Source organism: Loxodonta africana, chromosome 12 (genome assembly GCF_030014295.1).
Source record: "Loxodonta africana isolate mLoxAfr1 chromosome 12, mLoxAfr1.hap2, whole genome shotgun sequence".
NCBI lineage: Eukaryota > Metazoa > Chordata > Mammalia > Proboscidea > Elephantidae > Loxodonta > Loxodonta africana.
In genome coordinates, this window is record NC_087353.1 from 85,956,158 (window position 1) to 85,971,666 (window position 15,509).

Genomic DNA, 15,509 nt, shown 5'->3' on the forward strand with positions numbered 1-15,509 from the left:
GTACCAGGGACTGGTTGCTAGGAATTCGGGTATTCTGATGGGAGACAAGTAAAACCGCTTGGTGTTTTTTCACTTCATGGCCGCCTGGACACAGGGACACGGGTTAAGAGATCCGGAAGGTGCCTTCAGAAAATATGGCGACATCCTGGCTTCAATTGTCACTAGCTGGCCTGTGACGCCATTCTTTGACCACATCAAATATGGCGCCCTTCTGGTTTCCCTGGCCTCATTTCGCACTTGCCCTTACATACAATGGCCGCTTTAGGGTTCATTTGGAGCGGCAGGGGCTGGGAGGGCAGGGGCTGGGAGGGGAGGGAGAGCCCTCTTCAAGAGACAAGTGACAGGCCCGCGGCTTCAGGTACCTCCCTTCGACTGTAGTAGACAGCAGCTGATGATTGGCCGCAAGGACAGGAAGAAGCTGCGTCGTGATTAGTTGCGGCATTTGAAAGGACCCGCCGCCCTGAAGTCTCCTCTGACCAACTCGGTATCGGAACCAGGGTTTCGGACTCTTAGGGTATTTCGGATTGTGTCCCCGATACGTTTCACTATGGCGGGATCTGGAATCTGGTCCCTAGCCCCTACTGGAAGACGCACACGCCCTGGCCAAACGCTGGGTACAGCCGAGGTAGAAACCAGGTACGTGTTTACAGTCAACGACAGCTGCAGAGCCGACAGGAATCCTTGCATAAATGGCTCCGCTCGCTGGGTCTGGACCAGAGCTGCAGGCGAAGGAATGGCGAATTTGGAATTGGAAAGAGACTATTTTAAATTGCATTTAGATTTTTGCCAAATTAACGTATGTGGTTTTAAAAAATACTTAAGGTTTATAAGGAAAAGGCAGCCCCATGTACCCTTTATTCCCTAGAGGGCAGCTACTTTTATTGAGTTATATTTTACTGACAGTAAAATACACAAATCTTCAATGTGAAATGCATTGAGTTTTGAAAAAGCACACAACCGTGTAACCATAACCCAAACAATATACAGGACTTTTTTTGTGTGTGTGTGGTACTTATAGGGTAAAAATGGTGTGGCTGCGGCATCTGACCGCCTCTAACTTCACAAGATGGAAGGAAGGAGGATCAAGATCAACAGCCCAAGGCTGATTCCTATGAGGCAGAGGTCAGACATGCCTCCAACCTGCAGCCTTTTTACCGATCCTGACACCAACCATCCCTCCCACGGTACTCTATTTTTCTACTTTTCTTCTGGGTTTGATAATTTGTTGCAGTGGCCACACAAAACTTACAGAAAATACTCATGATTATGGGGTTTATTAGGGAAGTAACAGGTTATAATTCAGGTTCAGGAATGCTCAGGATACAGTTCTTCCACCAGGACAGCCTTTTTTTGGCAGTACCTGGAGGTACGCCTCTCCCTGGCCCCTTCGTCTCTGCCCTGTACTGGCAAGTGTTACAAAGCTCTTTTAGCTCTGCCAATAAGTGACTGGAGGCACCCCACTCCACCAGTAAGCCTCAGCCTGAATACACTCATCTTTCTTGCTCCATGGGGCGGGAAGCCGTCTCCTGCCAAACTCCTGGTTCAGCTACCTCCGCTGCCACTATTTCTTTGCCACTGCTTCTTGCCATCTTTGGTGTTACAGCTCTTTCTCTCTGCCTCCTGGGCTTAGGAGGGTCTCAGCACAGGGATCCCAGGTCCAAAGGAGGTGCTCAGGATTCAGGTTTGTAAAAATGGCATGGGGGCGGTGTCTGATCTCCTCTAACTTCACAGTGGGAAGGAGAATGAAGATCAACAGCCCAGGGCTGATTCCTATGAGGCAGAGGTCAGACGTGCCTCCTCTCCTCCATCTTTACCAATTCTGACACCACCCATCCCTTTCACTGCGCTCTACTTCTCTGCTCTGCTGGGTTTGATAATTCATTGCAATGGCCATACAGAACTCACAGACAATACTGACAGTTATGGGGTTTATTAGGGAAGTAACAGGGTATAATTCAGGCTCCGGAACACCCAGGATACAGTTCTTCCATCAGGACAGCCTCTTCCCAGCCATGCTTGCAGGCACGCCTCTATCTGGCCCTGTCAGCCTCTGCCCAAAGGCACTCAGCGTTCTTTCGCCATGGTCCAGGAAGCCTACTACGCCGTCTTCTGCTGCCAGGTCTCTGCTGACACTTCTTGCTGCCTTCAGTGTTACAGTTCTCTCTTTCTCTGTCTCCTGGTTTCAGGAGCTTCTCAGTGCAGGGATCCTGGGTCCAAAGAACAGGCTGGCTCCTAGCTGTTCTTCATTGGTGGTGGTGGGATCCTCTGTCTCCCACCTGTGGGGCGGCTCATTTCAAGCCTAGTGGAATGGCAAAACTAACCAATCCCTTTGGTGGGCCACAATTACCCTATCACACAGTCCAGTCCAATCACTTGGGTGGGAGTTACAAGTCTATGGCTAGAAAGGCCACACGAAAGTGCTCCATCACACCACAGGTCTGCTGCAGGTGTCCATCTGATCTGGTAGTTTCTCTATAAGTTGTCTCGGCTTCACCCTCTCTGGCCTTTGATAAAAATTAACTGAGATTATTCCCTTGCTCTGAGTCTCTCTCAAGGTGTTAGCATAATGTTAGATTTCCCCTGCTGCATAACCCATGTATTCATTCTTTTACCTTCAGCTATTATTTCTCCTGCCGCTATTATTTCTCCTTCCTTCCAAACTTTTCCACAAGGCTCAGTTGCTGTGCCATTCCAGATTGCTGGTAGCAAGATGAGACTAGCAAGTGCTTCCCCCTCAGTCCACCCCCATTCATGTTGGGTAGTGTTACATAGGTACAACACTAGTGGGCTATCTCTACCACTAGGCAATATGGCAGTATTCACTGTCAACCCCAATTTGGCCAGATGGGGGAAAGCTACAGTCTATCCCATCAGGCCCTTGAGAATTCTTGGGTACAGGTTCAGGGTTATAGTTACAGTCTCTTGCTTAGGATCACTCCTGCTTCTAGCACCCGCAGCTGCATCCCTGGCCCTGGGATTGCAGCATCCGGCAGGAAAAATGGAATTTTAGGAGATGTGGGGAAGAACTGTACAGTGGCACCAGCATCCTTGTGGATCCCTTCTTCCCCAGATCCCCCAAAGAAGCATAGGAATCTGTCCAATGGTGATCCCCCCTTTGCCCCCCTTGTGTTGACTGTGAGCACATATTCATGAAGGCGTGTAAGCCAGCTCTTTATGCCTTTATCTCCTCATTTTAGATAACAAATGTTTCAGTTGCCCATTCCAATTCTCTGTCAAACCATTACCCTGAGGATGGTATGTAACATGGTATGTCCTTTCAATATGATGTTTCTTGGCCCATTGCTGCACCTTGTGGGCTGTAAAGTGTATATACCTTGGTCTGATGAAATATAACACAGTGGCCCAGATTGGTACAGTATCTTTTGTTCCAATCCCTTATTGGTGTTTTTGGCATTTGCATCTGTCATGGGACATATAAAGTCCAGTCCAAACTATCTATTCCTGTGAGGACCCATTTGTAGCCACCTGGTGCCACCAGCATGGTTGATCCAATATAATCAATTTGCTAGTTATGTGCAGGGCCTTCCCCCTGAGGAATCTGCCCCATAGCCATCTGCAACCTCTGTCTTTTTTTTTTTTTTTTCTACATTTGTTTTATTGTACTTTAGGTTTGCAGGACGAACTAGCTTCTCATTAAACAATTAGTACACATTGTTTTGTGACATTGGTTTCCAACCATGTGACATGTCAACATTCTTCCTTCTTGACCTTGGGTTCCCTATTACCAGCTTTCCTGTCTCACCTACCTTCTAGTTCTTGCCCCTTGGCTGGTGTGCCCCTACAGTCTCGTTTTGTTTTATGGGCCTGTCTAATCTTTGCCTGAAGTGTGAACCTCAGAAGTGACTTCATTAGTGAGTTAAAAGGGTGTCCAGGGGCCATACTCTCAGGCTTTCTGCAGTTTCTGTCAGACCAGTAAGTCTGGTCTTTTTTTTTTTTTTTTTTTTTGAGTTAGAATTTTGTTCTACATTTTTCCCCAGCTCTGTCCAGGACCCTCCACCATGATCCCTATCAGAGCAGTTGGTGGTGGCAGCCGAGCACCATCCAGCTGTGCTGGACTCAGCCTGGTGAAGGCTGTGGTATGGACCAATCTTGCCCTCGTGTCCTTGGTTTTCTTCATTCTTTCTTGCTCCAGAGGGGGTGACACCAGTGGAGTATCTTAGATGGCTGCTCACAAGCTTTTAAGACCCCAGACACTACTCACCAAAGTAGGTTGTAGAACATTTTCTTTATAAATTATGTTTTGCCAGTTGAGCTAGGTGTTCCCTGAGACCATGGTCCCCACAGCCCTCAGCCCAGCAATTTGGTCCCTCAAGGAGTTTGGATGTATCCATGGAGCTTCCATGACTTTGCCTTCGTCAAGTTGTGCTGGCTTCCCCAGCTTTGTGCACTGTCCCACTCTTCACCAGAGTTAGCACTCACCTATTATCTATTTAGTGTTTTTCCATCCCCACCCCTCCCTGCCCTCATAACCATCAAAGATTGTTTTTTTTTTGTGTGTGTAAACCTTTTCATGAATTTTTATAGTAGTGGTCTCATACAATATTTGTCCTTTTGTGATTAACTTACTTCACTCAGCATGATGCCCTCCAGATTCGTCCATACCGTGAGAGGCTTCGCAGATTCATCATTGTTCTTTATCTTTGCATAGTACTCCATTGTGTGTATGTACCACTGTTTGTTTATCCATTCATCTGTTGATCGGCATCTAGGTTGTTTCCATCTTTTTACTATTGTGAACAATGCTGCAATGAACATGGCTATGCATATGTCTATTCATGTGATGGCTCTTATTTCTCTAGAATATATTCCTAGGAGTGGGATTGGTGGATCGTATGGTATTTCTATTTCTAGCTTCCTAAGGAAGCACTTTGTTGTTTTCCAAAATGGTTGTACCATTTTTCATTCCCACCAGCAGTGCATAAGACTTCCAATCTCTGCACAGCCTCTCCAAAATTTGTTGTTTTCTGCTTTTTTGATTTGTGCCGGTAATGCCGGGGTGAAATGGTATCTCATTGTGGTTTTGATTTGCATTTCTCTAATGGCTAGTTCCTCATGTGTCTGTTAGCCGCTTAAATATCTTCTTTGAAGTATCTGTTCATTTCCTTTGCCCATTGCAATCTCTGTCTTTCTTTCGGGCAGACAGAGCAGTCCTTACTGGCATTTTGTGCCTCAAAGCATAAAAGAGGGAAGTATCTAGATTCAGCCCATCTCTGCATTGCTGCAGCACCCCCATGTCCACTCATTTTATGGACCCACTTGGCCACCTCAAGTGCGTGTACCACAAGTCTACTTGCTAATTCCAATCACCTCCCAATCCAGGAAAGGGAGGTCTTCTGATGGGCATCAGTATGTCCTGCTAAAAACTCTAATAAGCTCTCCAGATTCCCAGAGTGCCATCCATAGGTCCATGCCCCACATGGGTATCTCCTTAATAGTCCAAATTTCCATCGCCCATTTGCCTGACCATATAGCCAGGCCATTGGGCACTGCCCATGAGTCAGTAAAAATCCAAACATATGGGCTCTCGGTATTGCCCAGTTCTTCCATCACAGCTGACCTATTCTTACCTTCTTCAATCAGGGTCTTCCCCTCTGCTGGTCTTAATGCAGCAGGTTTCCACATCACATGTTGTCTGTGTACCCTGAAACTGCCATCCGTGAACCAAGCAGCCTGCTGCTGGTCAGCAGAAAGTTGTTCATACGGCACTCTCCATGTACAAATGGGCTCTGGCAGCTTATCACGTGGTTCCAGGATAGGACCTATGGGGAAAAGAGGCTACCTGCTTGTGGATACAGTGGGTGCCTCCCTGCATTCCCCCAGTAGTTTGTTCTTGTATGAACCATTTCCATTTTATTATAAAACTATTTTGGGCACTGCCTCCCTTATTAGAGTGTTTCTCTGACATCACCCAAAACGTTATGGGTAATTCAGGTCTCCAGGTGATTTTATGTCCTTCTGTCATTAAGGCAACCTCAGTCAGCTCCCAACTGCAGGTGAGCAATTGCCTTTCAAATGGTGTGTATCATGCTGCAGCATCTGGAAACTTTCTAGTACAGAATCCCAGTGGTTACAGTAGAACAGTGTTCTCAGGTTTTTGCGATAAGCTCCAGTCTGCACAAGCACGTGTGGCAGACACCTCCAAAATCATGTCTGAATGTAGATCATAAGGACCCAAAGGCAGGGAGAATGAGACGACTTTATGTAATTTAGACATAGCCTACTCTTGCTCTATCCCCCATTCGAACGCAAATAGAACAACCAGATGTTGGGTTCCCTGCTTAGTCTTGAGGGTAGATAGCAACAGCAACTTATTCTTGGTTGCCTGTGGAATGTCACAGATGGTTCCTGCCCAAGTTATTCTCAAGAATTTCACTATTTGGGCAGTGCCCTGGATTTTTGCTGGATTTAATAACCAGCCTCTGTTGGTCATGTGGGCCACCACTGTATTCAGATCAGTCATAGACTGTTCTTCAGGGTTTGATATTAACATAATATCATCAATGTAATGTATCATTACACTTGAGATCTGCACCAAGTCCAAGTCTATTCTAACCAAACTATGACAATAAGCCAGTGAATTCAAGTAACCTTGTGGCAATACAGTGAAAGTAAATTGGGATCCTTCCCACCTGAAAGCGAACTGTGGCTAGCTCTTTTCCAAGACTGGGATCTAGAAAAAGACATTTGCATGATCAGTATTTTATGCACCATTGATAACATGTCTGGAACAGCTGAAGCCACAGGTGGCACTACTGTATTTAGGCCTTGATAGTCTACTGTCAGTCTCCATGAGCCATCTGCCTTTTTTATGGGCCATACAGGGCTGTTATACAGAGAATTTGTTGGCACCAACATTCCAGCCTCTATCATGCTTTAATCAAAGCAGTAACCTCTTTTGTCCAGCAGGTATCCTATACTGTTTCAAATGAACTACTTGAGTGGGTTCAGGCAACTCTACTGGTTCCCATTTAACATATCCAATCATTTTTATGGCTGAAGGCGGAGTTACATGTTCTGTGTCATCTATAATGCCCAATATTCATTTCCATCATACATTTTGGTCTGTTTTACAAAAGTAGATAAGAGAAACATTCAGTATCTGTAGTATATTCATATAAACACATAAACTCGTTTTAAACATTCCAGTTTCTTCTTCTCCACACCGTAACTATCTTCCCATTCATATGCATATGGCCTTGGGCCTCTGACTGAGTGGAACCAGAAGACGCCTGCCCCCTATCAATCATCATACTTATCTGGCCTGGATTTTGCCCCAAGCCACTCCAGATGCAGCTTTTCTCCCCTCAGCTGCAACATAACACTCTTAATTTCCTTTCAGTAATTAAAGATAAAAACAGCCAAAGAAACCATCTAAGAATTCAAAAGTTTTACTTCCCACACTCCTTCATTCTTTCTCTTAGAAAGTCCCATGGTTCTGTGAGTCTGGAGCCATTGTAATGAATCCCATGGCTGATGTCAACTGTAAAAATGGCGTGAGGGCAGTGTCTGACCTCCTCATCTAACTTAACAAGGGGAAGGAGAGAGAACCATTATCAGCATCAACAGCCCAAGGCTGACTCCTGTGAAGCAGGGGTCGGACATGCCTCCACCTTCCAACCATTTTACCAGTCCTGACACCAGAATCCCTTCCACAGCACTCTCTACTCCTCTGCTGGGTTTGACAATTCATTGCAATGGCCACACAGAAGTCATGAACTGTACTTACAGTTAAGTGGTTTATCAGGGAAGTAACAGGGTACAACTCAGGATCGGGATCAACTTGGAGGTAATGGGAACAACACAGGATGCAGTTTCTCAATCAAAACAGCTTCTTCTTGCCCTTTGCCACGGGGCCCTGCTGGTGGTTTTCTGCTACCAGGCCCTGCTGGGGGCCTTCTTGGGTAAGAGTTACAACTCTTAGCTCTGTGGGTCAACAACCCCCACTGCCACCATCTTGCATTAGTCTCCTGGTTCCTGCCATCTTGTGCCACCATCTCTCACTGTCTTCCGTGTAGTAGCTCCTCTCTCTCTCTCTCTCAGCCTAGTGCAATGGCAAAACTGACCAACCCCCTCGTTAGGGTTCCATATACCTTATTTGCATTGGTCCCACCCCCACAAGGGTGCCATGCACCTTATTGCATTGCTAGCAAGCTAGCCAATCCCCTTGGTGGGCCGTATGCACCTCATTTGCATAATCCCACCTAGTTATTTGGTGGGAGTTAGAAAGACTATGGCTAGAAGAGCCATATTAAGTAATTCACTGCACCGCATTGTAGTTTTGATCTGCGTTTCCCTAATGACTAATGATGCCGAACATCTTTTCATGCCCTTGTTGTCCATTTATATATCTTCTTTGAAGAAAGGTCTGTTCAAGTCCTGTGTCCATTTTAAAATTGGATTCTAATCAGTACACTTTTAACTCTTCTGGAACATTCATATGTATATATACTTTTACTGCTGTTTCTTGATATACTCATTTTAGACATTATCTATGAGTGTGTAAATAAAAATTGACACAAGGCTGATCCCCAAAGTGCTGAGACAATTCAGGTCCCTGCTTTCCCACTTCCCAATCTCTGGCACCAGTCACCCACATGGCATTTTCTTTCTACCCTAACCACCCAGAGTGAGAGGAGACCTCACACCCGGTATCCTGAGCTAGGTCAGAACATCCCTGGCCACCTGAGGCCACATCATCAGGGAACAACAGTCAAAGGCTCAATAGTCTGCACAACTCCTTGTACTTCAGACCAGCTGGCCTCTCTCTCTCTCTGTATCTCTCTGTAGTCCCCTGGGACTGGGTCACAAGCTAGAAGGATTCTGTCCTTCTTCATTGTTGCCCATGCAACCTTTATCACCAGCCACCCAGAGCTGCATCTACAGAAATAAACTCTGTACTGCCAGCGCCTGCTGGCTCATTGGCCCTGTGGGTTCTGTAATTTGCTAGAATGACTCACAAAACTCATGGGAACTATTACGTCTACTTACAGTTACCCCTTTATTATAACCAGAAAGGATACAGGCATAAAGACACATCAGGCAAGGTCCAGGAGAGATCACAGCACCACAAAGCCTCCATTGTCCCAAGAGAAGTGAGGCTTCCATTGTCCCCCGGATGTACTGCACCCTCTCCTGTGCACAGATGTTTTCAGCAATCTATGAGGCCTCAAAAGAAAGCACTCGAAGGTCCCAGGTCCCCAAGTCATTGGGACATCAATGAATATGCATGATTTGGGCCTTAATACATAGTTATGATTGATCCAATCAATGAATATGCATGATTGCATCAGGCCTCCCTCCCTTCCTGAAATTAATTAGACAAGTGTGGGGCCTGTGTAGCCCCTACTTGCCCGACTCTTTTGGAAAACAAGTGTCTTGATTGTTCGGGTTATTTTCAGAAACCATTGTTAAAGCGTCAAATCAAGTTCTTTGTCTTATAGTGGGCATCTGGCTGTATTGAAACTGCTGAGATGCTAGCAACTAAAGCCCCATGTCACCTCATCTCCAGGCCCAACATACTTAACGTAATAAATTATTGTGAACAATGTAAGTAATTTTCCCTGCACATGTTATGCTGTGATTATATTTCCTTTCTTATACAACTTTTTGCTTCTAAGTTTCTACTTGTTATTCGCTCCTTGAATGTCTAGTTTTTCTGACTCCTTAAGTTGTTCCAAGTTACCAAAGTGTCTTGGTCACCTAGTGCTGCTGTAACAGAAATACCACAAGTGGATGGCTTTAACAAAGGGAAGTTTATTCTCTCACAGTCCGGTGGGCTAGAAGTCTGAATTCAGGGCACTGGCTCCAGGGAAAGGCTTTCTTTCTCTGTTGGCTCTGGCGGAAGGTCCTTGTGATGCATCAGTCTTCCCTTGGTCTGGGTGCATCTCATCACAGAAACTTCAGGTCCAAAGGACACGCTTTGCTCCTCTTACTGCTTTCTTGGTGGTATGTGGTCCCCCCACCCCTGCTTGCTTCTCTTTCCTTTTCTCTCTTGTAAGATAAAAGGTGGTGCAGGCCACACCCCAGGGAAAAACTTCCTTTACATTGGATTATATGTGGCCTTGGATGTGACATTGGATGTGACCTGAGCAAGGATGTTATATCCTACCCTAATCCTCTTTAACCACAAGCAGTGATTATGATTTATAACACATAGGAAAATCACAAAATGGAGGACAACCACACATGGCCTAACCAAGTTGACACATATTTTGGGGGGACACAATTCAAACCATTACACAAAGACAACATAAAATCTCCAGTGTCCATTTTTATCCTGGTATACCTCTCTCCCTGAGTCCTCAGTTTGCTCTCTTCAAACTGGACTGGGTCTCAGCTGTCATCCAGGGTCTTCTGCTTCTGCTCTCTTAGATTATATGCTCTGCTTTCTAGATTTCACATCTTCCTCTTTATTTTTCAGTCTGAGATGGACCATTTTAATGGTTTGTGACATTGGGCTGTAAGTACCAGATGCTCTCATTCCCACATTTGGAACCAGGCAGAATGCCAGAACAGGCTTTCCTGCCTGCCCAGGGTACACACAGAGCCTCTCCTTTTCGCTCAGAAATCTTCATTGCTGATCAAGCTAGCGCCTTTCCAGTCAAAATTTCTTTATATTTTCTCACCCTACCCTTGCTGTTTTTCATCTGGAATACTTCCCAGCTTTTGGTGTATGTACCACTAGAAGTGAATCTCCTTTTAAACAGAATCAACTTTAACTAAAGACAAATTATAAAGAATATCACCTGGACCCCAAAACTATGTTTATTCAGGTACTATGTTGTTAACAAAGGAGACCGGGTGAGGCAGTGGTTAAGCACCTGGCTACTAACCAAAAGGTCAGCAGTTCAAACCCACCAGCCACTTCATGAGAGAAGGATGTGGCAGTCTGCTTCTGTAAAGATTTACAGCCTTGGAAACTCTATGGAGGAGTTCTGCTCTGTCCTGTAGGGTCGCTGTGAGTCAGAATCCACTCAGCAGCATCTCTGCTGAGGCACTAAGGAGAGAGAAGATTTTAAGAAGATTGAGCTAAGTGATACACTTGACAGTTAACTAATCAGATTGAAACAAACTTTCAAGACAGACCAAAACTTTGTTTCATCATAAGTGACTGTGGTGCAGTGAATTACTTAATATGGCCCTTATAACCATAGTCTTTGTGACTCCCACACAGTTATGGGGAGGGACCATGCAGATAAGGTGTATGGAACCCTGATGAGGTGTGGTGGTTAGTGTTGTCTGTCGGCTTGGCTAGGCCATGATTCCCAGTATTGTCTGGCTGTCCTCCATTTTGTGATCTGATGTAATTATCTTAATTATTCTCCATTTAATATGTTATAAATCCCAACTTCTATATGTTAATGAGGCAGAACTAATGTGGAGTATATTTGGAGTCATAGCCGTGCAGGAGGGCTCAAATCCCACCCTTACTCAAAGTCATGCCCTTCCTGGGGTGTGGCCTGCATCCAATATATATATGTGGGTACTCTGGCAGGGCTCACTGTCTCTCTGCTTCTGGATCCTACATCTGTCTGACTTCCACTTCTTGGGACTTGAGCTAGCAGCCTACTGTCTGACCTGCGGATTCTGGGATTCACCAGCTTTCACAGCTCCGTGGGCCAGCACCCTGTCATCTGGCCTGTCGATTTGGGTTTGTCGGCCCCTGCAGCCACACGAGTCAGGAAACGCCTATGTCTGAATCACAGATTTGGGACTTGGCAGCCTCCATAACCACGTGAGCCATTTCCTTGATTTGGTTTGTGAGCTGTGAGATGTTGCAGCGAATTATGGAACTCAAAGGAGAGTACTGCGTGGAGGCGGGGGATAGCTGATGTTAGAGATGATGAAGTGGTACAGCAATTTGGAAAAGTCGTACATTCGGGACATCTTTAACCTCCACCTCATAGGAACCAGCGTTGTGCTGATCCTTATAAAAGAAATTATTCATTTACTGGCTGATGTCCAGTGTTATTTTTCCTGCCCTCATACAAATAAGATGCTCTTGCTTTCAAATTGTTTCATTGACCATCAAGTTGTAAATGTTCAAGAATCTTTATTCAGATAATTATGAAAAGTCATAAAACCTAGAGAAGTATAATCCATAAACTTTACTTATCAAAAACAGTGCATCTGAACTTTAAATGAGAGCTGAAGTTTCTTGCACAAAGCTCAGCTTTATGCTGGATGTTTAGGGATGAAGTATAATGATGTCTACAACTTACTTTAAAATGCATTTAAAAAATAAAATGGATAAATGGATGGGTAGAGGGATAAACATGTGATAAAGAGAATAGAGCAAAATGTTAATTGTAGAATCTAGGTGATGAGTATATGAGCGCAGCACAATGGGTTTCTCTTATATATGGCTTTTCTGGCCCTGGATTTGTAATTCTGCCAAAAAGTGATTGGTTGGGCTACAGTCTGCCCTGTGATTAGTTTATTTTACACACCTTGCAGGGATTGGTCAATTTGCTATTCAAATTTGTTGTTGTTGTTAGGCATCATCGAGTCAGTTCCAACTCATAGCAGTCTTATGTACAACAGCACAAAACACTGCCTGGTCCTGTGCCATCTGCACAATCCTTGCTGTGTTTAAGCTCACTGTTGCAGCCACTGTGTCAGTCCATCTTTTTCCTTCCTCTTTTTTGCTGACCCTCTGCTTTACCAAGCATGATATCCTTCTCCAGGGGCTAGTCCCTCCTGATAACATGTCCAAAGTATGTAAGACAAAGTCTTATCAACCTTCCTTCTAAGGAGCATTCTGGCTGTACTTCTTCCAAGACAGATTTGTTCATTCCTCTGGCAGTCCACGGTATATTCAGTATTCTTTGCCAACACCATAATTCAAATGCATCAGTTTTTCTTCTATCTTCCTATTCAAATAGTGGCTTGAAAGTCCACCCAATATGATTGAGTGATTTTTCGTCCACCAAGGGGATTGGTTGGTTCGTGGTCCTGCTGTGAGAGGGCCATGCCTTGAAATTGACAAGGAGTTGGCTTATTTAAGCGGCCAACCCCAAAGAAGATTTTTAAAGGAGAGACAGAGAATAGGTGAGGAGGGAACCTCAAGACCAAGAAGAGCCTGGAGCTGAGTGGTTTGGATGCAGGGTTCCTGTGAGGAAAACCTCTTGAAAGTGCTGTAATATGAGTTAAAGGCTGTGACACTGAAGATGTTGAGCTGCCCAGAAGGGCTCAGCAGCAGAGCCCAGAAGGGGACTTGGTAGCAGGAAGCCAGTGGCAGAGAGCTGGTAGCAGAGCTGGTGGTGATGGCAGAAAGATGTTGCTAGGAAAGCAGTGAAGAGAACTGAGCAAGCTGTTACACTGGCCATGAGTTGGGCCAGTTGGCAGCAGGACGGCCAGTGGTGGGGAGGCTGAAGACAGAGAGGTGTGCATAGCCAAGAGGGGGTGTGCATGGCTGAGAAGGGTCTGCTAGCATGGCAGAGAGTAGCTGAGAGAGCTGTCCTGATTAGAAGTTGTCCTGACTGAGGAAATTAATCCTGTCCTGAGTTTTATCCTGTTACTTCCAAGTTGATCCTGATCCTGAGTTGTGGCCTATTACTTCACTAATAAACCACCTAACTGTGATTATGGTCTGTGAGTTTTGTGTGGCCATAGCAATGAATTACTGAACCCAGCAGTGAAGTCAAAAGGGCCGTGGGGGAATGGCTGGTGTCAGAAATGATGAAAAAGTTGGAGGGTGGAGGTATGTCTGACCTCTGCCTCATTGGAACTAGCTTTGTGCTGATCCTGATTCTAACCTCTCAGGACTTTAAGCGATTCCTGGAGCTAGATTTCAATGGGTGTTCAGTGTAACAGTCTGCCAACCCGTTTGAATATTTGAAAATTTTTCTGATAAAATGTTGGGGAGAAAAAAGCTCATCTATTTTTTCTTCAAACTATAAAAAGACATGCTAGGTGCATTTATACCAATCACATTTTATCTCAGACAACTCTGTGAAGCTGGCATTAGCCCCATTCTGCCAATGAGGCAATTGAGGATTAGAAATATTGAATGATATGTTTAAGTGGGGATTGAGCTCAGCCTGGAACCTGAGTCCCCCAACTCAGTAGAGGCTACATGGTCAAGTAGAAATAACACTCAGTTCCCATTAATGATAATATTTGGAACCCATGGGATCAAAGATGCAGTCTTTTGTTCAAAGAGATATTTGAGGCTCCCAGAACCATTCCTAGCAAGGAGTAGGTATCCAAACTTAGGACATGTTTACTCCCACTCACCTCCTTGTTTATTCCCTCAATCCTTTTTCAGTTCAAAAGTAGGGCAACCGAATCTAAATGGGTCAGAAAGATCTCTCTTAATTGTTGACATGTACAAGCATTACGGTAAAGATTAGACTGGAGACTATGCCTTGATTTCAACTCTAATCAAAAGTAATTTACTCCTTTAAAAGAAAAAAAAGTCACCAGCATTACACTTCCAGCTGCTGTGGCCTGAAATACTGATTTTATTCAAAAGATGTAAAATCCAGGGAACATGAAAACATTGAAGAGAAAAAATTGCAGTCACTAATCCATACTGAGGAGATGGGCTAACCCTGAAGTTTTTTAGGTTTGACACTTTTGGGGCGGGGGAGTTCCCCACCTGAAGCCACCGTCCTCGAGCCAAACAATAGCTTGATAATACCAAATGTGTTTCCTTGTCTACTGCCTTATTTTGTTTCACCTGTACTGGCTAAAAGGGAACATCCTGGGATGAGTTTTCCGTAGTAGGGACAGAGTCAAAGTGTGCCCTCTATTCTGGGACACCCAAAGTGGGTGTGGGCTCCTTTAATGGCCATTTTCATCTGGGTGACCTCACCACTGAGAAGCAGAAGATACAGACCAGAAGACAGAGCTCTCTAAGGGAAAGATCAATCCAGAAAGAAAAGTGCTATTTAGGTACAAGTTAGGTGAATGGCTTGTGGTGAAGTAACTCCAAGTGGAACTTAAAATAAGAGGCTGTTATGGATTGAATTATGTCCTCTCCAAAATATGCACTGAAATTCTAGCCCTTATACCTGTAGATATAATGTAATCTAATGTAATCACCTGCCATAATGCAATCTAATGTACTGTAATCAGTCAGTTGAGATCATAATATAGGGTGGATCCTAAACCTAATAACTTCTGATTTATATAAAGAGTAGCACAGACACAGAAACATGCAGATGGGCAGGAGAAGAGAGATGCCATATGAGGATTGCCAAGGAACCAAGGAACTTTTAGGACTACCTTCTGAGACCCTGATTTGGACTTTTAGCGTCCGGAACTATGAAAAAAGAAATTTCTGTTCTTTAAAGCCACCCACTTGTGGTATGTGTTCCAGCAGCACTAGGAAACCAAAACCAGGGCTCTGTGCGCCTTAGAAAATGGGTCCAGGTCTCAGAAGCCTTTCAGATTCCCAGTTCCTTCTTCCCATGGACCTTCTCTGTGCCCCCTTACCTCTGCTTGTTTCCTAACATAGAGCTTTGTTTTCCTTAAATGCCCAC

At 44.8% G+C, this 15,509-nt stretch overlaps 1 protein-coding gene across 10 annotated transcripts in view; it reads left to right on the forward strand.

Moving 5' to 3' along the window:
- Positions 1-109: 109 nt before the first annotated feature.
- LOC104846746 (uncharacterized) overlaps positions 110-15,509 on the forward strand; it is a 29,626-nt gene continuing 14,226 nt past the window's right edge. For 9 of the 10 annotated variants that reach the window (XR_010323662.1, XR_010323664.1, XR_002787905.2 and 6 more), the window contains exons 1-2: positions 524-636; positions 1,019-1,184. Coding sequence is in view for 4 of the 10 variants with exons in the window: in XM_064295849.1 (XP_064151919.1) it covers positions 1,067-1,184 (118 nt within the window). In the remaining 6 variants the exon portion in view is untranslated. Of the gene's footprint in view, positions 637-1,018; positions 1,185-15,509 lie in introns of all 10 variants that reach the window. The other variant, XR_010323665.1, reaches the window with a different exon arrangement.